At 30.3% G+C, this 24,594-nt stretch overlaps 3 protein-coding genes across 3 annotated transcripts; 2 read left to right on the plus strand and 1 right to left on the minus strand.

Moving 5' to 3' along the window:
* Positions 1–1,700: 1,700 nt before the first annotated feature.
* Phum_PHUM580230 (uncharacterized protein) lies at positions 1,701–2,945 on the plus strand (the record flags this gene model as incomplete). The annotated part of the gene is made up of 4 exons (XM_002432257.1): positions 1,701–2,008; positions 2,083–2,300; positions 2,473–2,678; positions 2,778–2,945. 4 exons carry the CDS (start codon positions 1,701–1,703, stop codon positions 2,943–2,945), a joined length of 900 nt encoding a protein of 299 aa, XP_002432302.1.
* Positions 2,946–4,290: 1,345 nt separating this feature from the next.
* Positions 4,291–5,854, plus strand: Phum_PHUM580240 (50S ribosomal protein L1, putative; the record flags this gene model as incomplete). Its single annotated transcript, XM_002432258.1, has 6 exons — positions 4,291–4,309; positions 4,415–4,595; positions 4,680–4,905; positions 4,979–5,143; positions 5,245–5,396; positions 5,467–5,854. 6 exons carry the CDS (start codon positions 4,291–4,293, stop codon positions 5,852–5,854), a joined length of 1,131 nt encoding a protein of 376 aa, XP_002432303.1.
* A 1,042-nt stretch (positions 5,855–6,896) lies between these two features.
* Phum_PHUM580250 (protocadherin-15 precursor, putative) lies at positions 6,897–18,876 on the minus strand (the record flags this gene model as incomplete). The annotated part of the gene is made up of 20 exons (XM_002432259.1): positions 6,897–7,278; positions 7,362–7,586; positions 7,678–7,943; positions 8,028–8,252; positions 8,370–8,668; positions 8,756–9,005; positions 9,361–9,609; positions 9,684–9,893; positions 9,982–10,155; positions 10,234–10,518; positions 10,595–10,888; positions 10,968–11,132; positions 11,208–11,501; positions 11,600–11,794; positions 11,886–12,104; positions 12,578–12,727; positions 13,357–13,620; positions 15,980–16,102; positions 18,486–18,664; positions 18,786–18,876. 20 exons carry the CDS (start codon positions 18,874–18,876, stop codon positions 6,897–6,899), a joined length of 4,539 nt encoding a protein of 1,512 aa, XP_002432304.1.
* Positions 18,877–24,594: the final 5,718 nt, after the last annotated feature.

Genomic DNA, 24,594 nt, shown 5'->3' on the forward strand with positions numbered 1-24,594 from the left:
AAAAGTCCATAAATCATTTTTTTCATTATTATTATTATTATTATTATTATAATTCAAACGTTTGTTAAATTAAATGGCGGTTTATTTATTTGTTTAATATTAAACGTAAACACGAATTTATAAAACGTTCGTTTGTTTGTTTGTTTGTTTGTTTGTCTGTTTGTTTTATCACTTTGTTTTTTACTAGCATTTGTTTTAAATTTAAAAAAAAAGATTCGTTTGTTTGTCCAATTTATATACTCATAAACGATTTTGATTTTGCAGGGAAAAAAGTAAACAAACAGGGAAAAACGCGGGGAAAAATGTCGCAGCAATCGTGACGGCGCGTTCCGTAAAGTAAACAAAAAAGAAAATTGAAAGGTTTAAACAATTAATTAATTAAACTTTAAAATGAATCAATAAATTATTGATGATGAGGAATAATATAATTAATAATTTATTAAATATTAATAATGTCAAAATCAATTACAATAATAATAATAATAAATTTCAATTGATATTATTTATATTATTAATAACGCAAAATGTTAAAATCGAATGCAACGAAAGAACTTTGAATCGTTTTGATAATTTACAAGGGAGCGACGCCATTAAAGTAACTCGTTGCGATATCATTTGTTTAAACAAAAAGGATAATAACAAAAAAGAGGTTTGTTTTCCTTCTTCTTTTTTTTTTTTTTTCAATTTTACTTTTGTTTGTAGCGTATCTTTATAAAAGTTTATTAAATTATTTTAATTACTAATATTCGATAGAGTTTTTATGCGTTTTGAAAAGAAAAAAAGTACGTTATATATAAAAGTCAAAATGAAATTTGTTCGTTATTTTTAATGTTTCGATAATTAACTGGAATGAAAAAAAAAAAACTCACTCACGTGGTGTTATCATCATCATCATCATTTATGTTTTGAGAAAAAAAAAACGATCCTATTATATATAATTTATGATGGAAGGGAAGGAGGAAGGGGGGAGGGGGGAGGGGAAAGGAAAGAAGAAATTTTTTTTTTTTAATTTAACGTTCTGATGAGTTTTTTTATTTTATTTTGCCGCCATATTGGGTTGTTTTAGTAGTCGGAACCGGGGTAAAAAGAAATTCAATTAAACGTTTTTTCCCATTTTTGTGTTCTGAGAAAGATTTTATTATTACTTTTTTCAAATTCTATTTATATATATATGTAACGTTAAGTGTTGTTAATTATTATTATTATTTCATTTTGTTACATAGGTATTAGATGGATGCTAATTAAAAAAGTTTTTCTCAATTTTATATCGAGACAAAATTTAAATTTCAAATATTATATATATTCCATGGTATATAATTTATAAAAAAAGTTATAATTTAAGTTTTTTTTTTTTTTTTCTCTTGTCTCGTCTCTAAATTGAAATAATATACATCATGAATAATAATAATAATATTAATAATAATAATAATAATAGTTATAATGATCATGTTTGTTTGTCCTTGGGTCACGTTTTTTTAAAATTTTTTTTTAATACCTTCTGGCACGTTGAAAATTTTTGTTTATATAAATTTTTTCATACGGAATAACAAAATGTTACAATTATTTGAGAAACCCCTCCCCCCTCACTCCACCCCACCTCTCCCATCCCTCCTTTCTCCCCCTCCTCACATTATTTAGTAGTAATGATAATAATAATTTTACGAGTTATATTATCATCATCATCATTGTTGTTGTTGTTGATGTCATTTCAGTGTTTTAAAGGTTGTTTGAAGGAACCTTTTGATAAATTCGGTTATTGTCCAGATTCATTTGATAACATTCCCGTTTTCGTACAAGCCTGCGTTTTTTTTTGTACCGATGACAGGGATTGTCCATCGACTGAAAAATGTTGTTTACATTCCTGCGGTCAAACGTGTAAACCCGCATTGGGACTTTTTAATGAAATTCATTTACCGTCCGTTCCATACAATTTAACGGTCAAAGAAAAAAAAAGGAAGAATGGCGTTCACTTATCGTGGGAATTTGATTCTTTGAATAAAAATCAAACGTGAGTATTATTATTATTCAAATGAATTATTTTATAGAGCCTATAATTAAAAAGAAAATGTTTTTGTTTTAAAGGATATTATTCGTTTTGGAAGAACGACATCATTTGGGAAGATTTTATAACGAACCACTTTTGGGAGAATGGAATCCAATATATAGTTCGAAAAAAAATTTTGTTAATTTAAAAAATGTCATCAAACCTGGTTATTGGTATCAATTTCGTGTCGCTTCTGTTAACGTAAATGGTACGAAAGGATTTTCAACGGAATCCGAAGGTTTTAAATTGGCGCGACGTGAGTCTTTTGCCACGACTTTTTTCTTTTCACCGCCATATTTTTTCTTTATTCGAACTGCTGTTGATCATATAATTTACATTTGAATTAATAAATCAATTTGTGCGTTTTTAAACACTTTTTAAAAGACATCTGCGGGTTTTTCATTTCCCAAAATGTTTTGTCGTTTAAGGTCCTAAATTACAAAAACCAACAAAATTAAGAATAGAACAAGTTAAAGAAAAAAATGGTACGATTTGGGGAACCGTTCGATGGAGTCCATCAGAATCATCGATTCCAGTTCAAAGATATAAAATATTTTGGAGTCACAGGCTGGATGAAAGAGATACAAATTTCAAATCTGAAGCTGTATTAGTTCAAAAAGATTTAGTTCCGGAGGTTTGAATCTTAAATGAGAAAGACAAGGGGGGGGGAGGAGGGGGAAAAACCTTTTCCTAAACGAGTAAATTTTCTTTTCTGTTTTTTTTTTTTTTTTAGAATCAATTGCATTATCATTTGAAAAGTTTAAAGAAGAATACAGAATATTTTATTCAATTACAAGCGTTGGCTTTCTACGGTAGAAACGCAATCAAAAGTAAAATGGCAAAAATGATTTTTAAAACGTCAAAATTCGAAGATCAATTCGAAATGAACGATTTTGATTAGAGAAAAAAAGTTTGTGTTAGTTATAGTGTCATTAATCATTTTTACAAAAGATTACATTTTTTCTTTTCAATAAAGTTATTCTACTAGTTAAATTGTTTTTTTATTATTTTTCCTAGAGAATCACTCGATAAATGTTTTATGTGACAATTAACAATCGAATGATTTTTTTTAAGGTAAAATGGAATGAAATGATAATAATAATAAAATTAAACAATGTCATCCATTCAATAAATTAATGTCTGTGCATTGTTGATAAGATCTATTTGTCATTGACAAAATAAAATAGCGTGAATAAAATAGATAACGGTTATTTTAAATCAGTTAAAAGTTTAACTACAGAAAACGATAAAATTATTCGTTATTCATTTTCATAAATTTTTTTTCAAGAAATGATAAACTTAAACAAAAATTTATTTAAATAATAATGATTTATTAAAATATAAATTTATTATATAAAAAAAAAAAAATAAAAAATTAAATCAATGCTTTTATCGCTTGATTTTTTAATTCATCAGCTAATTTTTTAATATCGCATTCTTTAATCGATAAACTTGTTTTAACGGCTTCAAGATTTTCCATTAGGTTTTGTAATTTTTCATGTGCGAGAAAGAAATTTTTTATTTTTTCATAATCGTCTTCACCATTCACAGATTCATAATTTTTATTTATTATTATTTTTATTGATGAAATAAATAATCTATCATCATTTGTCGAATTTGATAAATCTTCAATCATTTGATTTGTCGATGGACATTGAGGTTGTGGTGGTAAATTTGATTTTTTCTTAAACATTTTAAAAAATTTATTTTCCTGCATATATAGAAAAAAAAAAGAAAGTGAGATATAATCTATAAATGAATGAATAAATATGAAAAATTAGGCTAAAATTCCCCAAAATATTCAATTTCCAATAGTAACTTGTTAAATTTACAAATGACATGTAAATTGAATGACAGCAAATTTATTAGCAGCAAAAAAGACTCAACGATAGTAAAAATGATAAGAAATAAGAGGAAATAAAAAAAAATCATATTAAAAAGCTTAGAAATAAGTAAAAAATAATAAAAAACTAAGCAAAGTATGAAAATACCTTGTCAACAAAAAGATTTCAAACCCAAAACTTTTTTTTTTTTTTTTTTTTTAATTTTATATAAATAATTTAAAACGATAAAATTAAATAAATAACAATCTATAACGTATCCATGATTTTAAAATTTTATAATAACAATTTCCCGTTAACAATAAAAAAAAAAAAGCAAAAGAAAATGTTTTTTTCTACGGACATTTATTAACACAACATCAATAACGACATATTTGTTTGTCGTGGGATTAGACGCAATTCAAAATGGCTCTCCGATTCTGTGGTAAACCTTTTTACATTACTATTTTTTTCCCTTTTTTACTATTTTAACGAAAGAAATCGAACGGGAATTATATTTTTAATTGATTCGCGACATTTTTTTAAACAGGTGGATTAGTTTTTAACGCAACGAAACCTTTATTTGACTGTTCGTGGATGGTCGTACCTAATAATCTTAACCTACAAAAACGTTTCGCTGCTAGAAAAGGTTACAGGCAAAAAGCATTACAATTACAAAAAAAAAGAAAAATAGAAAAATTAGCTAATGAAAAAGAGACGAAAAAACCAAGGTTGATTATTTTTTTAAAATTTGTTGATCAAATTAATTTTTTTAATTAAAACATTTTCATTTTATATGTGTATTGAATTTTTAGCAAGACGAATGCAAGTTTTACTAACGTAACCGTTACCGAAGAAAGAAACAAACCGGAAATACCCACAGATGATATTTTCATTGAAGAAGAATTCAAATATAAAAAATATTCAATTGTCGAAGCTGTTGATAATCATAGAGAATTTCATCATCCAACAGTTTTTAATAATCCATATGCTGATGTAAAAGTATCAATCGAATTCGACATGACTAAAAATCCCAAAGGAGTATGTAAACCAATTTCAAATCATTATTATTATTATTTTCTATATTATCATTATGTAAAGAAATTATTTACAGACAAAATTTTTAAAATCGTTTCAAGGGATAGCTGCAATACCGCATCCCATTAATCAAGAACTAAAAAAAGATATTTTAGTTTTTTGTAATAGTAATAAAGTACAGGAAGCTGTCGAAAGCGGTGCTACCACTGCAGGAGCCACATCGTTGGTTAATAAAGTTAAAGTTTGTTTTTTTTTTTTTTTTCTAATATTTTCTACCATTTATGATGAGTGATTTTGTCCATTTTTGGTGAGATTTTTTTTTGTTTTTCTAATTTGTTTTAGGATGGAGATGTTCAAATATCAATTTATGAATTTATTTTATGCGAAAAAGATTTTTTCCCAGAATTAACACTCATAAGAAATATATTAAAAACTAGAATGCCAAGAGCAAAAGCTGGTACTCTTACTGATGATTTACCATCTGCCATTCACAGGTGAGTTAACGAATGGTTGGATTTTATCGAATAACGAAACAAAATTTACTTTTACGGTTGATGTTATCAGGTTTAAACATGGAATACAATATTCCTGTACGAAACCTTTATCATTAGAAAATTTTGGAAGAATGGAATGCATTATTGGTAATTTAGCAATGGAATCGAATAAAATAGAAGAGAATTTCATTCATTTGTTAAAAGATGTAATGAATCACAAACCTAAAAGAGATGGTGATTTTATCAAATGGATTTGGTGTACGAGTCCGCCATCAAATGAAAAATTTTCAATAGACGTGACGAAATATGTTAAAGATGATAATTTGAAATCAAAATCAACGGAATCCAATCGAAATTTTAAAGATTCGAATAAAGATGACGAAGATGGTGACGATGAAGACGATGATGATGATGATGAAAAAGCAGGTGAAAAAATAACGGTCGCGGAAAAAGTTTAAAATCACATTTAAATAATAAAAACAATTAATAGAATCGAAACTTTTGAATTTTTTGTTAATTATTAATAATTATTATCGTTAAATAAATAAAAATAAAATATTATTAGAATAAAAAAAAAAACGTTAAAAAAATTTTTTTTTTACTTACATCTTTAAATTCAATGTTACGCCATCTTGTTGTCGAACGTTACTAATAATTTACATTTGAAACTGTCGTGGAAGGATAATCAAATCACCGCCTTCTAAAATCACGACATTTTACCTCCTTTTCTTTTGTTTATCTTTTTTATTCACATCACTTATCATTTATAAACGTTTAAAAAAAAAAACAAAACAAAACACGGCGATAATAATAATAATATTTATTAATTAAATAAAATAATTTTTATTTTTTGAAACAATTTTTAAACGGAAACCAAATAAAAACCTAAATAATATATTTTATTCATATAAATTTATATATATACGTATGTACAACATTTATGTGGCACACAAAACTTATATATATTAACGATGAAAGATTTTTGTATGATTAATCACTCAAAAAACTTAATTCTTTCTTATTTATTTTTATTTTTAGGTTTTTATTATTATTATTATTATTATTATAACTATTGTTTGTTTTTTTTACAATACAAAAATTTTTTATAATTCCCGATGATGACGTTACGACGACTAATGACTAAATAACGTCACGAAACAAACGTTTCCCACATTTCTTCTTCATCTTCTTCCCCCATATTATTTAAACTTTTAATTCAAACAGTCTTGTTGTGTGGAAAAAAGAAATTTGAAATCAAAGTTCCGTCGTTGTTTCAACGGGTGATCTATCGTTGTTGTTATAATTTATATTGTGAGAATTAAAGTCTTTTTTCTCCCTGAACATGACGTTTTCATTTGTCGGACTCGTATTTAAATTATTCGTTATCGAATCGTCTGACGATCTGAATTATATCGATTCGGAAAACAAAACAAATATTAATATTTAGTTAAAATAAATAAAAAATAAAAACTTACGGGCGCCGCCATTTTGTTTTTTTTTTTACCTTCCGAAAAACGAATTCGTTGAATTTTGAAAATCGTTGTGATTATTGAGCAAATTGTTGTTGTGATGTCCGCCGCCAGAAAGCGTTGATGTTCTCGCTGTCGTATTCGCGTCGTAACTCAACGTCGGACTTTGACCACCGCCGCCGCTTCGATTGTTTTCCTTCGTGATGTAATTAACGTTTTCCATGCTGAAAGCGTGATTTTTCGCACTGAAATCCAATTGTAAATCGTTGTAACTTTCGTTGTCGTCCAAAGGTACGCTCATTTGCAACACTTGTGTCTCGTATTCTTTTAAATTATTCGGTTCCCCTACGAAAACAGGATCGTATCTCGGCACTACGTAACTCCTTTGCATTCTTTCCTTGAATGCTTTGTACCTGTAAATAAATCGATATCGATTCGTTACGTAACCCTTTTGAAAATTCGATTAATCGATCGATCGATCGAGAGATCGTATTACCTCGACCACGATATACAAATATAAACGATTCCGACTAATCCCAAAACCAATATGAGACAAGCAATTATTATTATCGTGTATGGGAAAATATCCCAAGTCGCGCCGGCGATGGCCGTTCTAGGTTTCGTTTCCGCGAGAGGTGCGTGAATCATAGAAGCGGTGACTTGAATGTTACCGGAAACGTCAAATGTTATGTTCGACATGACTCCCTTATCTAATATCGACCTGATTAATAATAAAACAAACAAACAATGGATTAAATGAATATAACGAAATTTCTTACCCCCCTCCCTCCCCCCGAAAAAAAAAATTTTACCTTTGAATTTTCGTTTGATTTATATCCAAAATTGTTTCCGTTTCCGGATCAATAGCGTAAAACCATATATCGGTACCCGTGTTATCGGATTCGAGAGTTTTATTTTCCGTTAAATAATGCTTTGGCGTGAATTTTTCTATTCCCACGATCAATCCCGAATGTTCTTGTAATATCCCCTCAATGTCCGTTTTAGATTCTTGTACCAAATCTCTTTTCGCATCTTCCAACACCAATATCAATCTGTTTTCGTTGTCTATGAGATTAACCTAACGGAAAAAAAACAAAACATTATTAATGTTTATATATGACGTCATAACAACAGTACTGCTGCTGATGCTGTTGCTACTCACGACTACTTTAGCTTCGTTCGTGTTACTATTCGATGGAAACATGTAATTATCTCTTGCCAACACTTTAAATATGAACGGCAAAGAATCTTTACCGATAGAATCGAATAATTTTTTCGTTCTCACGACTCCCGTCACGTTGTCAATGGCAAAATAATCCGAACTTTTACCGTTGGGTAATATTTCGTAAGAAACGTACGAATAACGACCGCTATCGCTGTCGGTGGCCTGAAACGGAATGAAAAATTTTAACTATTACTCTATGACACAAAATTTTTTAAATTACGTCATCGACGATTCACTTATGCGAGCGCACTCACGCGGGTAAATACGGAAACTACTCACTTTGACGGTTAAAACGTTCGTTCCGAATTGAGAGTCTTTGGGTATGGCCGCGTAATAAACGTTCGAATTCGGTGGATTTTTATATTTTAATGGCGGGAAAACAAATTCCGGTTTGTTATCGTTCACGTCGGTCACGTGGATTTTTAAAGTCGTCAACGATTTTTGCGGATTGACCAATCCCGAGAGAGTATCGAGTTTTATGTTGAGTTGATATTCTTCCGTTGTTTCGTGATCCAATTTTGCCAATTTTAATCTGACTTCGCAATTTCTTTCCGATGTTATGTTCGTGTAAAAAAGACCTGGAAAACCAAAATAGAAAAAGAAAAAATTTTCGATGGCGCCGAAGAGGGAGAGGGGGAGGGGAAGGATATTTCGTCATCACTCACCCTCGTTATTTCCGCTTATTATATCGCATTTAAGGGGTACCGCACCGTTATGCGCTCTTCCGTTTATGACGACTAACGTCTTAATGAGCTGCCTCGATGTTGCATTTTCCGATACTTCTATGGTGTAAAAATCATCGGCGAAACCCAATCCTATTTCCGGTGGTACCGTCGCCGTGTGTCTCACGTAAACGGGTACCGTCGTCACGGACGACAGTGACGGTTCTCCTAAATCGTACGCTTTCACATCGATCTTAAAAAAAAAAAAAAAAAAAGAGAAAAGGTAAACAAATATCACGACAATAGAATGTTGTAACGTTCGCTTTTAGTACGAAATAATTACTAATAGAGCGCAGCACTTACGTTATAATGGCGGAAACTTTCATCGAAATGACCGTTACAAAAAGAAAAAAAAAGGAGGTAATTAAAAAGAACAACTTTGTTGGGGGGGGGGGGGGGCGGGGCGGGAGCCGTAAACATTTTTAATTACGAATTTAAATGTAATTTACGACTTTTATATATATATATATTACGTAAACTTTTATAGTTATTTTAATTAAAATATTTCGCCATTTTTTTTTTTTTTTCGAGGAAGAAACAAATCATACCTGATACTCGGTGTCGGTTTCTTTTCTCAAATCATCTTTTATTTGTAAAACTCCCTTATCCGGATCTATTTGAAAATATTTGTTGGCTTTTCTTCGTCCTATCAATTCGTATCTGACAACGTTGTTCGGTGACGTGCCATCAGAATCCGTTGCCGTTAACGTGAGTACGGACGTACCTATGGCGATTTCATCTTCTAAAGTTATCGGTTTTGGAACGGATGTGAATACGGGAGGTATGTCGTTTCGATCCTGAAAACGTTTAATGAATGTTAACGAAAATCTTCGTGACATACGTCACACACACACGTGACCTCATTAATTACCTCAACTTGAATGTAGACTTTTGTCGTGGCACCAGGTTTATCAGATTGATTTTCGTTTGTTCCTATTATTATCGTATAATTACTTTCTCTTTCGTAATCTAAACCTCTCGTGCATTTGAGTTCTCCGGTGACGGAATCAACCATGAATAAATCAGTCGGACCTTGTTTGATGACGTAAGTTATTTTCTTTATCGTATCCATGTCGTCCGCCTTTAAAACAAACAACAAACGCGGATATTAATGATGATTACGTCGTAACGTAAAATATGTGTAAATTTTTTTTTTTTTATTCCAAAACCTTCACTTTGATGATCATGTATCCAGGTACGTTTTCGGGAACTACGGATTTATATTCTAATATGTTAAAAACGGGTACTTCATCTTCGACGTCCATGACTTTAACGGTTACCGTTGCCGTCGACAATCGAGGATCGGGTGCACCGTCCATTGCGGTGACGACAAACTTATGCTCCTGTAATTTTAACAATTCTTAAATTTATCATGGGAATTCCAGAAAAGAAAATGGGAAGATTCGGGATGAATATCAAACCTTTAGAGTTTCGTAGTCCAAAGCAGCCGACGTTTTTATCACTCCAGTCGTTTCGTTGATGACGAAGGGTATATCGGAGGGTAAAGAATATGATACCAAAGCGTTTATCCCTTCGTCTAAATCGACGGCGTGTACGGTACCGACCGTTTGATTGATTTCACCTTCGTTGACTTTAAATTCGTATGGCAAATCGACAAATTCGGGATTTTTATCGTTTATATCCGTGACTTTTATGTTGACCGTGGCTGTGCTCGAAAGTCCTCCCGTGTCTTCTGCTTTTATGAGCTGTAACGAAATCGTACACGTTTCATCCGACTCGTGTTCCACACGTGATTAGGTACGATGATGACATTTGACTCACCAGTTGATATCTCGTGAGATCTTCCCGATCCAATTTTCTTATAACGCTTATCACTCCCGATTTGTAACCTATGGCAAATTGTCTCAAATCGTTACCTGTGAGAATGGAATACGTCACGGGATCTTTTTCTGGATCGACGGCTATGATCGTGGCAACAGTTGAATTTATAGATGCACCTTCGCTCACTTGAAGATCGTACACGGGTTGGGAAAATACAGGACTTCTTGTGTTTGGCCCTGGTATGACCGTGACTTCGACAATCGTTTGACTTAATTTTCCTCCCGTATCTGTAGCCTAAAGGTAATCGAAGTACAGATTAGACATCTTCGTTCATTCTTTTGTCATCTCCTTCTCCCTCATCCATCTTACCTACCTGTACCGTAATGCTGTATTGTTCACCGGCGATTAATTTTCCCGACGTCGTCACGAGACCAGTACGTGGATCTATTTTAAATTTTCCTCTACCGTTATTCGACACGTGATAAATGCTGTAGGTTATGACAGCGTTTTCTCCGTAATCGTTATCCGTTGCTTCGACCTGTAAATTTTACACATCATCACGCAACGCATACCAACTCACAAAAAAAAAAAAAAATCGATCGACGTGACGTACCCTGACAACTTCTCTCTTTCCTTCACCGGCTTCAACGGTTATGGGAGGAATCATTTGCAATGTCGGAGCATTATCGTTGACATCTTTTAGAGATACCGTGAGCGTTATCGGAGCGCTCGCAGCATTTCCGCTATCAGATTTTTCTCTCGCGACGACTTGAAATCTAAATTTTCCGGGGCTGGGTGGATCTCTGTCTAAATTCTCCTGACTAACTATTAAATATCCTTCTTTGTCAATTTGAAAAAATTCGGTGGTGAGTTCGTAAGCGTAAACCGGTTGCGGATCCTCGGGACTCTATTTAAAAAAAAAAAAAAAAAACGTGGAATCAGATAAACTAATTTTTATATATATATATACAAAGGTTTGACGATGTATAAAAATAAAAAAATTACCAAATCCGGATCGGAAACGGATAATCTGATTGGGAATCCATCTTTATCAAGTACTTTAGTACCGATGGGTGCATTTTCCAAAACCGATCCCTCGTCTGACGTTGTCGTAATCACGGGTGGATTAACATCAACGGGTTTAACCGTTATCGATAATTTTGCTGTCGTGAATTTTCTCGCTTCGGTAACTTCTTCAGCCTTTCAAAATGAAGGGGGGAAAAAAATAAATAAATAAATACCATTCAATCATTATTATCATCATCATCATCATCATCATTCATTTTTATACCTTAATGATTATGTCGAAATTTTTCGTCACGGTTGTATCGACTGGACGAATTTGTCTGACGACTCCAGTCGTCGGATTGATTTGAAAATATTCGGCGTAATTTAATGGATTTCCGCTTAAGAAACCATATTCTATGGCGGCATTTAACGAATCCATATCGACGGCTTGAATTTTTTCCGGGGATATGTGCAAAACACCTGCCAAAACACCGCTCGACACCTTGCGGATAGCAAAAAAAAAAAAAAAAAAAAAAAAACCGTTAAAATTTCAAACCGCATGCGGCGGTATCGTGTGACACATTACTCGGTGTCATCACCGAACAAACAAAAAAAAATGTGACGTGGGAAACAAACAAGTGAGAGAGAGAGAGAAACAAACGCGACGACAAACGATAAAAAAAAAAACCGTTAAAAAATTTTACTTTCGTTTCCCGTTAAAAATTTTTCTATCTCTCTATCTCTCTCTTTCTCTCTCCTCACCTCCCGTAACCTCGTGACCTCTCCTTTTTCCTTCTCCTCTTTTCGGGTAAACCGCAAGCGTAAAAATTTACAATAGCAACCGTTTTTAAACGAAAAAAAAAAATGACGAAACGGTCGAGCGACGGTTACGTTCATTTGAACGGAAAACCGTTTTTTAATGTGCGTGTTTGTCGTGGAAGGAGAAAGAGCGTGTGTCTAGTACCACTTACTTACCGATGCGCTATATTCTGGATTTATGCAAGCTCCATCCAACAGCATGCATCCTTTGTATATGAAAGAAGGTTCTTGATCGTCTTCGTCTTTCACGTTGACTGTGAGAGTCGTGGTCGATGAAAATTTTTCCGACGAATTTCTCGGACGATCCTGAAAATTTATTTATTTAAATGTAAAAAATTTAATATCCACTCTTAAGGGGAATTTCAAGCAGAAGACGCATAAAAAAAAACAAACAAAATAAATCATTTTAATCCTCGCGACCGACCCTTGAATTTCATATTTAATTAACCATTTTAAATTTAAATAATAATAATAATAATAATAATAAACGTAATATAAAATTTAAAAAAGCAGAAGAAAAATAATATTTATTTTTACGAGAGAGAGAGAGAGAGAAAAAGAGACTTCACGTGGAAAAGAAAAAAAAATGGAGGGAAAAGGTGGGAAAATCCCGGTGGAAAATTTTTTTTTAATTTTGTTTGACCCAATTTTAAATTTAAATTTTTTTTTTTCTCGTGAATGATAATAGTAATAATAATAATAATAATAATAATAATAATAATAATATTACGAAATATCAGGGGCGTGATAAGGAAGAATTTTAAATTAGTTTAAAAAAAAAAAACGTTTAACATTATCGGAGGGAGAGGAAGGAAGGGGGTAAGGATTGCGTTCGACCTCGTCGTCGTCTCTCGCGTCGTCGGATTTAACCGGAAATGATTTGACCGTTCGGTCAATTTCCGGTCTTTCCAACGATTTCAACGTTCGAAACTCACCGACGCGACGATCGTGACCAAATATCTTTGCGTTTTTTCATAATCCAGGCTCCTGTTGACGGTCACTTGACCCTGATGTGGTAAATTTATTGAAAAATACCCGTAACCGTCACCTACGGTTATCCTATTTCTACCGACTCCGTTCGTCGTTATTAAATTTTTACCATCTCCTGGAACTATGGAATATTCGACCAAACCGTTGACTCCAGCATCCGAATCTTTCGCAAGAATATTTTGATAAATCGTCGTGCCGACCGGAGTGAGCTGAAAAATATACAAATACAAAAAAATTATTATTATTAATTGACTTGTTTCATCGTTAGTTAAACATTAACTCTCACATTCATTTAAAGAGATTATTATGAAATTTTTTTTTTCATTTAAAATGAATTCCAGGTTCCAGTTTTTCTCATTGTTTTTTCCGCCGGGGAAGTAGAAAAATACGAGTGAAAGAGAAGAAGAACCTGGTGAGTGGAGAAGGGGAACCGAGGGGGAGAAAATGACGACTGGAATTTTCCAGTAATCAATTTTCAAACGATGAAAAAATTTGATTTTTAATTTTAATTAATTATTTTTTAATAATAATAATAATGATAAGAAAATCGTAGTTTTAGATTATTCGATCGACCGTGTCAAAAGAAAATCGATAAAATGGTTTTTTTTTTTTCTTTAAAAAAACAAAATTGAAAAATGAAACGAGATTCTGGAACAAAGAGAGAGAGAGAGAGAGAGAAAAAGATTTTAATCACTTATCACAATTTTTCCTTTTGTTTTCTTATTCCACGACTGGGAAAAAATTTTCGTTAAATCGAGTTTAAATAAATAAAGGAAAACTTTAATTCCGGGAAAATTAAATTTTCTTTTTTTTTATTTCTAAATACTATCTTAATCCGTTTTTTTGCTTTGTTTGTTTTGTTTGACGTTGTAACGTGAAATATAAAACACGATCGATCCCGCGTTCTATTTCCACGTCGGAAATTAAAAATATTTCAATTTTACGATTTTTAAACTTTCTCTCTCCCAACGATCGTGGAATTAAAACGCATCGGAATTACAATAAAAAAAAAATTAATTAAGAAACACGTAACGAGCACGCATACCATAATAAAATCCGATTCGATCGTGTCAATAGACTCGATTGAATTAAATACGTCGATAATTATTAATACGAATTTACTATCACATTCGAGCCGAGAAATAATTTTTTCTGTATCGTTCGTTACCTTTAACCTCGTTTTCGATTGGGAGAAGGAGGAAGAGGAGGGACGGGGGGAAAAGTTTAACGAATTTATGACGTAATCGTGATGACGATGACGAAATTAATTTTTTTTTGAAAAAAATCATTTCCGATTTTCCTTTTCCATTTTTTTCCCTCCTTTCTCGAACGCCGGGGGGAAAAAAAGAAAAAACATGTGAAAAATTTCAGGAGGAAACATTTACCACCCGGGGGGTCGGTGACCCCCGGGGAGGGGGGGAAATGACTTCCCGGCAAGATATAACAATTCAGTTCAAGAACCGGGAAAATGAAGGGAAAAAAAAATTTCTCCAGAGACTCGTTATTTCTCCAGAAATACAAAAAAAAAAAAAAAACTCGCGCGGAAATTTCTAAGTCATTTCTTATTTTTAGGCAAAAAAAATTCGTTATAATAATAATAATAATAATAATATTTTTCTTTGTTTGTTTGTTTGTTTTTCCTGCCGTTTTTCTTTTTTTCGTCATGGAATTAAACTTTTTTTCGGGGGGAGGGAGCGGGGGTATCATTTGAAACGATTTGATTATTTTGAAATTTATCTTTTTTTATTTTCCTTCGCCCCCTCCCTGCCTCCTCTCCTTCCTTCCTCCGGAACCTTTTTTTCTTCTCATTTTATTATCCACGTTATCATCGTTTTCCAGTCTTTTGGAATTTATTTTCCGTTTCCCGATCGATACCGAATATTTATTATTCTCAGACGCGAGAATTTTCTAGAAATTTTCCACGATTCCATTCGTCGTTCGTCCATTTTTTTGTCGTCATAAAATTATTCATTTTTCCAGGAAAGAAAGAAAGAAAGAAAGAAAGAAAAAAACCATCAAAATTTTTTTGTTGTCATCGTCATCGTCGCCATCTTCTCAAATCTTTTTTTTTTTTTTTTTTTTTGTCATTTTTAACAGTCGAAATGAGAAAAATATTGCACACACAATTGAATTTTTAATAACAAAAAATTAATATCGTGACGGTTTAAAAAAAAAAAAGTGACGGTTGATGACACGACCCGATGATTAAAACTTCTTCTAAATCCACGATGACCCCGATAAAAATAAAAAAATAATAATAATATGTACGTATCCTCGATAAAATTAAATTTTCAATTAGTTTTATAATATTATTAACGGTGACGTGTGTGAACGTCTCATCGTTTTTTTTTTTTTTTTTTGACCTTTTGACCTTTATCGGAAAACATTTTTAAAAAAAAAATTCACCCGGATTAATATTAATTATTTTCACCGTAAAAGTTTACCTGTTCTTAATCGGTTTTCTCTCTCTCTCTCTCTCTCTGGAGAATTTATTTTTGGCTTAGGGGGTAGAGAGAGAGAGGAAAAGAGATAGAGAGTGATGAAGAGAGAGAGGGGATGATCACTTACCTCCGATACTGTCGTTTCGTATGGAGTGTTAATAAAATGCGGAGCATTGTCGTTTATGTCGGAAACTCTCACTATGACTGGAATCGTTCTTTTCTTGTTTTTATTTTTAACCGAACACGTCAACTGAAAATAAATAAATAAATAAATAATTACAAAAACAACAACAACAAACAACAACAACAACAACCGTAATAATAATAATAATCTCGCGAGAAACGAAATTTCGCGAGATTTTCTTTCTTTTTTCCTCTTTTCTTTTACTTAAATACGATTTAATAAGATAAAATTAAAATTAACCGTTTTAGCGTGTCGTTATTTTTTTTTATAGAAGTGGAAGCAGAAAAACCGTTCACACGACATAATCCGTGAAAAAAAAAAAATATGGCGGACACGTTTTCACGATTCCGTTTGAAAAACAAAATGTCGTCAACGGTGGTGACACATTAGAGTCGTCGAGAAAATTTATTAATAATAATAATAATAAAATTCGGACAAGATTCTTCAAATAAGGGAAAAAATTAGGGGGAAGAAAATAATAATAATAATAATAATAATAAAACATTCGAGAGGAAAAAATAAAATGGCGTCGTAAAAAAAAAAAAAAAAAATGTTACGTAACAACTTTTCCCCATACAACAACCGCAAATAACGAAAGTAATCAGGTTTTAACAAGTACGTGTTTCACACACAACATTCATACAGACTAATAATAATAATAATAATAATAATAATAATATTATTGTACGAAATTTAAAAAAAAAAAATTAGAACGGCACAAACACAACAAACAAAACAAACAAAAAAAACGCATACGTGAAGAATTTCAATTTCATTCATATCACAAAAAAAAAAAACAAAAAAAAACAAAAAGAAACTTTCACGATTGTAAAACTCACGATTTTTTTTTTTTTTTTCGTTTTAATTATTAAAACGTCGCTTTAATTAAATTTAACTGAAACAAACAAACGAACAAACAAACAAACAAACAAACAAACAAAAGAATACAATAATAAAAAAAGAAAAGAAACCATTTTTAAAAAAGGGGGAAAAAAAAAAACGTTTCAGAAATGAGTGAATAATAATCACGAGATATAATCATCACATTTCTTCATCCCTCGGCTCGTTTAAAAAATTATTTACTCTATGGAATTAACAATAAATTATTTCCGTTATTTCGATTATAAATCGAAAAAAAATCGAAAATGAGAATTTTTTTTTTTTTAATTAAAGAAAACATAAAAAAAAAAAAAAATCAAACAAAGTTAAATTAAATAAATAAATAAAATTTTTTTTAACAAAAGTGCGACAAAAATCCCGACCGTTGACAACAATAAAATTATTATTATTATTACTCTATGGAACAAAATAAAAATAACGTAAATGAACGAACGTTTCACTTTTTTTTTTATTTTTTTTATTTAATTATTTCAAAGAAACGTTTTTGGAATTTTTTTTTTTTTCTTTTTTCCCCCGATTCGAACGGCGGAGACGGAAGAAGTTAAATCCTATTTGCGCTCCTGTTAAAAATGACGCAAACGACGACAAGCAGACGACGTGCGACTAGACGTGCGTCAAAATGTTTTTTTTTTTTGCAAAAGAACCGACAGACACTTAACGCTCAATCAAAATGTTAAATAAATTATAAACGGACAACAATAAAAAAAAAGCGAGAAGGAAAAAAAAAAGAAGAAAGAGATAGAGAGCGAGAGTGAGAGAGAGAATCATTTTAAAATATGAAAGAATTTCCATCATTCATCATCCATTTTGTTTTGAAAAATTTAAATTTTCCCGCGCAAATTCAAATTCCAAACCTTTTTTTTTTTTTTTTTTCTATAAAAAACTTTAATAGCATTTAGAATTTTTTTTTAAATTTTCAATTTTTTACTAATTTTATTCGAAAAAAAAAAACGATTTAAAATTCGATTATCGAATTATCTCGAATAATCTCGATTTTTTCGATATGTAAACGTGACGTAATTTTTTTTTTTCGCCCCCCCATATTCAAATTAAAAAAAAAAAAACGATTTAAAAAAATTAAAATTTTCTTGTAATTAACGTAATAAATAAACCAGACGAAAATTAAAATAAATAATTTTGAATCGTGTCTAATGACACGTTTTTGAAAAATTCCATTATCTCATTATCGTTTTGTTTTTTTTTTTTTTCTGTGCTTCCTCTCTATCATTCATTCATAAAAAAAAATAAATAAATAAAAATTTTTTTTTTCTCTCGCCATTTCACATTGTTTGAGTTGACGTGTAATTAGCTAAATCAAAAAACGTGTAAAAAATATTTGAGAAATAAAATAAATCACAATTTTAATTTTTTTTTTTTTTTTTTTTTTCAAACGGTCGAAATTAAACGGATGAACCGTAAAACGAAAAAAAAAAAAAAACTACATACGGATTAATTTATGATTTCACGGTTTCTGCTCCCACGGTTAACTATTAAACCACGCATATAAATAAATAAATAAAATTTTGAAATTTTTTTTTGTTTTACTTACCTGAAAAACAATGTGAGATAAATTGTCTTTATCTCGATCCAACGGTTCGAGAAGTTGAAGTCGTTTTCCATTTAATATAAATATTGGTTTACGACTAGAAAAAATAAGATCTAATGCCACTTCGGAAAATGGATCACCGATAATTGGCAATTCTTCCGGCGTGGTCACCTGAGTTATTTCTAAATAATAATAATAATAAATTATTTAAATGAAAAAAAAAAAAAAAAATTTACGTTTAGTTTTCCGTCGTGGAAGCATCATTCAAACGTTATTTTGTAAAAATAAAATCGTGGAACTTACCATTTCCTCTACTTTCATTTATATCTACGATAATATTCGATTCGCCATTTTCTACTTCGCATAAACCTAAAAGCAAAAAACGAAAAGTCATTAAAAATTTAAAAAAAAAAAAAAAACTTTTGATGATGTTTTAAAAAACCGTTGAAATGATAATTATTCTTATGACACGTTATAATTACAAACGTCAATTTTTTTTTCTTTTCTTTTTTTTTTTTTTTTTCGACTTTAATTTACACGCGTCAAATAAAAATGTTTGATTAATTAATAATTAAAGTTGATTAAATAAAATTCATTTGAAATTATCGTGGCAGTAGTAGTAGATTAGTTAATTAAAAAACTTTTTTTTTAAAAAATTCTTATTCATTAAATTCTAGAAAAAAAAAACGTTTGATAAAATTAATAAAATGCGAACCTTTTCGATATCGACCATTTTTTTCGATATCGAAAATCCAAATTCGATACTTTGTAATAAAAAAAAAAAAACATCGTGGAAGTAAAAAAAAAAATAAATTTTTATTTTTATTTCCACGTCGATTAACTTATCGATAATTATTAATAATTTATATCGTTTTCATTTTTTCGATAAATAAAAAGGAAAAGAAAAAAAAACCAAAAATATTTAATGGGAAAAGGAAAATTCGCGTTTTGAAAATTTATTAATGACGTGGAAGTAGCGGAACCCGATCCAAAAATTACACGACCATCCGTAATTTTTTTTTTTTTTTTTTGTTCTTTTATAAATAAATAATTAAAAATGACGTTTACGAATTTTTTTTCACTTTAATGTTAAAACCTTGTTTCATTAGCAAAAAAAAAAAAAATTTTCCCTTTGTTGTTCGTTTGAGTGAATAATATTAAATTTCACACGGGATTTCCTAAAAAAAGCGAGAGAGAGGGAGAGAGAGAGAAACAAATAAACAGTAACGAGATGAAAAATAAAGAGATAGAGAAGGGATTGAAAGACAAAAACAAAGAGAGAGAAAGATTAAAACGAGAGGTAGGAAAGGATAAAAAATGAAAACGACAAGAGGGATAAAGAGAGAAACAAATAGAGAGAGAGAGACAAGAAAAATACACTAGATGAGAAGGAATGAGAGAGAGAGAGAGAGAGAGGAAGAGAAAAGCAAAGAGAAACAGAAAAACAAGGGGAAAAAGAGAAAAAAATAAAAAGAAATGCAAAAAGAGAAGAAAGAGAGAGAGTGAGAAAAAAATATGAAATAGAGAGGTAAGGGAGGGTGAAAGTGAAAAAACAGAGAGAGAGAGAGAGAGAGAAAGAAGAAAAAGATAGAGGAAAGAGAGAGACATAGAGAGGGAAAAATATGAAAATGAAATGAGACGAATAATGAGAAAGACAGAGGTTGGAGAAGATGAAAGAAAAAAAAAGAGAAATAAAGTAAAAAGACACAGAAAGACAGAGAGAAAGAGGAAAACGAGATGAGGAACAGAAAGAAAGAGAAAGAGAGAGATATATTAGTCACACACAGGCAGAAAGGCAGAGAGAGACACACACACAGAGGCAGAAATAGGAAAAAAAAGAAAAAAAGTAGAAAAAGAGAGGCTGAAAGAGAGAGAGAAACACACAAAAGCACAAACCGAAAAGAGAGAGAGAGAGAGAGAGAGAGAGAGAGAGAGAGAGAGAGAGAAAGAGGAAGAAAAAACGAGAAAAATATTTTTTTTAAAATTTCACGTTGTTATTTTTTTTTTTTTTGCACGTGTGACCTTTAGTGAACGAACGAGTGAACGTACGAAATCATTTCGTCGCCATTTTTTTTTTTTTTATACCCCCGATACTTATTAATGTCGCACATTTTAAAATCGCGACATTTTTTTTTCTCTAAATATTCTTTATTGTTGTGGTGCTACGAGCTTTATACGATATGATCGACATCCAATTAAATTTCCTTCCTCCCTCCTTCCCCCCCCCAAAAAAAAAAAATGGCGCCGGACTGTCTGTCGTCGATTGAGAAAAGAAAATTATTATTATTATCATTTACTAATAAATAATGCATTATAAAAAAATTTCTAATTTAAACTTAAATAATGTTAACGTTTTATCTCAATTCATTCATCATCTGAACTAAATTAAAGACGCCATCTTGAAAATTTGAGAAAAAAATTTTTTTTTAATTTAAAAAAAAAACCGTAAAATCATCATCATCATCATCACAATGATCCGTTCCAATTTCCGTTCGCGAACGCTTTTAAATAATGAACAAAACCTTTTGTATTAAAATTATCTAAAACCACGACATTTTCCTCGTCAGCTTAAACTCAAACGTAAATTTTTGTTTTTTAAGGAATTTTATTAAAAAGTATTAATTATTCAACCGTTTCAAAGTGGTTTTAATATAATTACATTTACGTCGTGTCAATAGTACTATATAATTCAACTACCTGAAAGTAAAGTAATAATAATAATAACTCGTAAAATAAAAAAAAATAAAAAATGCCGCGAGGTAAAGCAATAAAAAAAAAAAATTTCATTTACACCTCCCATTTCCATCGTTTAAATTTTTGCCATTGTTTAGTAAAGAAATAACAGAAAGTAAAAAAATTATTAACGTTAGCAAAAAAAAAAAAAAAAAACAAAAACAAAAAAAATTTTTTTTTATCATTACGAAATTATTTCAACAACGATTTGCGGTCAACGTAAAATAATAATAATAATAATAATAATAATAATAATAATAATAATAATAATAATATTTATTATTATTATCATTAGTTTTAACGAATTTTACGTAAACGTTTTTCAACTTTCGTTTTCTATTTAAAAAATCTTGTCACAAATTTTATTTAAAAAAAAAAATAATAAAAATTCTAATTCCACGACAAGTTTATCATTATTATTATCATCATTATTATTTTTTTAAAAAAAATTTTCAACTTTTTTTTTTTTTTTTTTTCGTGTCAGGTTTCATTCGAGTTTTTTTTTTAAAAATTTTTTCGCAAAATTTTCACTCTAAGTTTTACTAAAATCATTTTTTACTAAACCTGAGAAAAATGTTGTTTTTGTGGTGGTTGTGGTTGTTTTGGTTGTTGTTGTTGTCGTCGTTGTTGTTGACATAAAAATTTTTTTTTTACATAATTCATTCAACATTAACGGGGACAAATATTTCGTTTAATTACAACGAAAAAAAAAAAGAAAAAACTATCTAAACAATAGCTAAACGTCATTTAATAGTTTTTTTTTTTTTAAATTCTAATGACACGAACGTAATAATAATAATAATAATAATCATTTTTTGTAAAACTATTAAATAAATTTTTTTTTCATTCTCTCAAATCGACTTACGTAATTTAAAAAAAAAAACGAGAGAGAGAGAGAGTAAACGTGAAAAGATATAAAAAAAGGAAGTGGTTGTAGAAAAATAGAGAGAGAGAGAGAGAGAAAGAGAGAAATATAACATTTACTTTAAACATTATTATTATTATTACGAAATTACGATTACGAATTGGATTTCAATTAAAATTTTTTTTTTTTTTTTTTTTTTAATATTCGATGCAATCGTTCCGCATCATCAATCGAAATTTAAATAAATGTAAATGTTTCTCTCCCCCTCTTCCCTTCTCCCACACCCTTATCTTCCTCCCTTAATTATAAATTGATTGTTTTTTAAATTACTTAATACGCCACTGGGATATTTTTTTTTCTTCAAATCATCATTTTTTACAATGTAATAATTTTTTGTTCGTATGCCAAAAAAGCGAACCTAACGGTTTTTTAATAAACTAATAATAAATGACGTCATTGCATTTTCATAGAGAAAATAAACCGGGGGGAGGGGGAAGTAGAGAAATTAATTCTATTGAGACTTACCTCCTTTGGCATATGATACGTTTAGTACGGTAAAAAGAATGAAAATTATTGAGACGAATGTTTTCCACCAGATCATTTTAATTAATCCATGCCTGGAAAATTAAAAAAAAAAAAAAAAAAACGTATTATTAAACGTGGCATTAGATTTTTTCTCTCTCTCTCTCTCTCTCTCGCACGCAATCCATAAAAAATTTTTATGTAAATTTGTAAAAAAAATTTCGATTTGGAAATTTTAAAAACCGTTATTACGACTAATGAAACTCGCACGGGTTTCAATTTAAAAAAAAAAAAAAAAAAAAAAAAAAATTTTTTTTTTAAACGTGTCTTTAGAATTTCCATATTATAATTGAACAAAAAAAAAAAAAACGAATGGGCGTTACAAAAAAAAAAAATTTTAAGAGACCGATTCAAACGAATTAATCATCGTCACAAACTCGAAAAAAACTGTTTTTTTTTTGCTTCGGATCATTAACGAAGCGAAATTAATTCGACGTGTAAATAGACTTTTTTTCCCGGTTTAAAAAATTACGCGGGATGATTTTAAAAAAATATATCTCCCATTTTTCCTCCTCGTTCTATTCAATTTTCTGAATTACAGTTCAAAATAAATAAAATTATATTCTGGTGCCACGGTTAAAAAAAATAAACGGCGGTATTTTACCAATGGTTTCGAAACCCGCAAATCAACGAAAAGAAAAGTAAGATAACGATGATAATCATAATAATATTTTTTATAAAGAAAAACCGCCATTTTGATGAATCGGATTAAAATTTTTATTACAGTATGTGTAAAACCGAAAATAAACCACAATCGGCGGTAGCGATGGCGGCATCGCCATCGCCATCGCCACCGCCGCCACTTCCACCACCACCACCGCCGCCGCCATCGTTTTATTAAAACCTTATATGACTTATTTAGGTAGGAGCGAATATTGAAGGTACAACTTTTCAATTTTTTTTTTTTTTTCTTTAATATTTCCTTCATTGAAAACAGAAACAAAAAAAAAAAAAAGTTTACCTTGCGCGACTGGTTTTGCACCCATTTTAATTATTATTAAATTAAATTCAAATTAAAAAAAAATAATAAACGAGTCACAATTTTTAATTTTTTTTTCCACAGATAAAGAAAACCGAATTTGAAATTTTCATTTTTTAACAATTCGGGGAAATAATAACGGATTTCGAATTCGTATCGATATATCGATTATTTATATTTATCACCTGTAGAATGCGCCACAGAAAATTGTAGTAACTTAATTTGAACGCGGACGCGCGCGCGCGCGAGACCTTCCGCTCCATAGAGTAAAAAATTAAAAAGGAAACGCGAATTCCGTTGACGAAAACCCTTTTTTTTCCGCGCCAAAATTTAAATTATTCATTTTCAATAAATTCCGCGTGAGGGGCACGCACATACACATCGTACCTTTTTCCTACCCGAATTAACTTCGGATAAAATCGATTCTCTCGTCGAAAACAACTGAAACTAAATAATAATAATAATAATAATAACCTAACGAGTTAATTATTAAATTTAAAATGAGGAAAATTATTTTGCTTTTTCATCGTTCATTATATCACACCCACTTCTATAACTATCATTCGAACATTCGAGATTGATTGACTTGAAAAAAAAATTTGATAGAGTCCAAGGATAAATAAAATATACTCGATACTACTACCACCACCACGCCAACAACTCCTGCCACGTTTTTCTTTTCTTTTTTTTTTCCACGCTCTACGTGCCTCTCCTCCTCCTCCCTTTTCCCTCATTCCAAACGCACTCCAACATTACATATCTCGACCTCTCCTACTTTATTATTACATTATTCAAATGTGCTTTTTATTATTATTATTATTATTATTATGGTAACGTTTCCAGCGGGGAGTTGTTGTTTGTTTCTTTTAAAAAAAAAAAAAAAAGTTAACATCGTGAGACTAGATGATGTCAGGTTTATAAATAGAAAATGATTAATCTAACTGACGACGACG

This window comes from Pediculus humanus, genomic scaffold (assembly GCF_000006295.1).
Source record: "Pediculus humanus corporis 1103172108309 genomic scaffold, whole genome shotgun sequence".
NCBI classification, from domain to species: Eukaryota; Metazoa; Arthropoda; class Insecta; order Psocodea; family Pediculidae; genus Pediculus; species Pediculus humanus.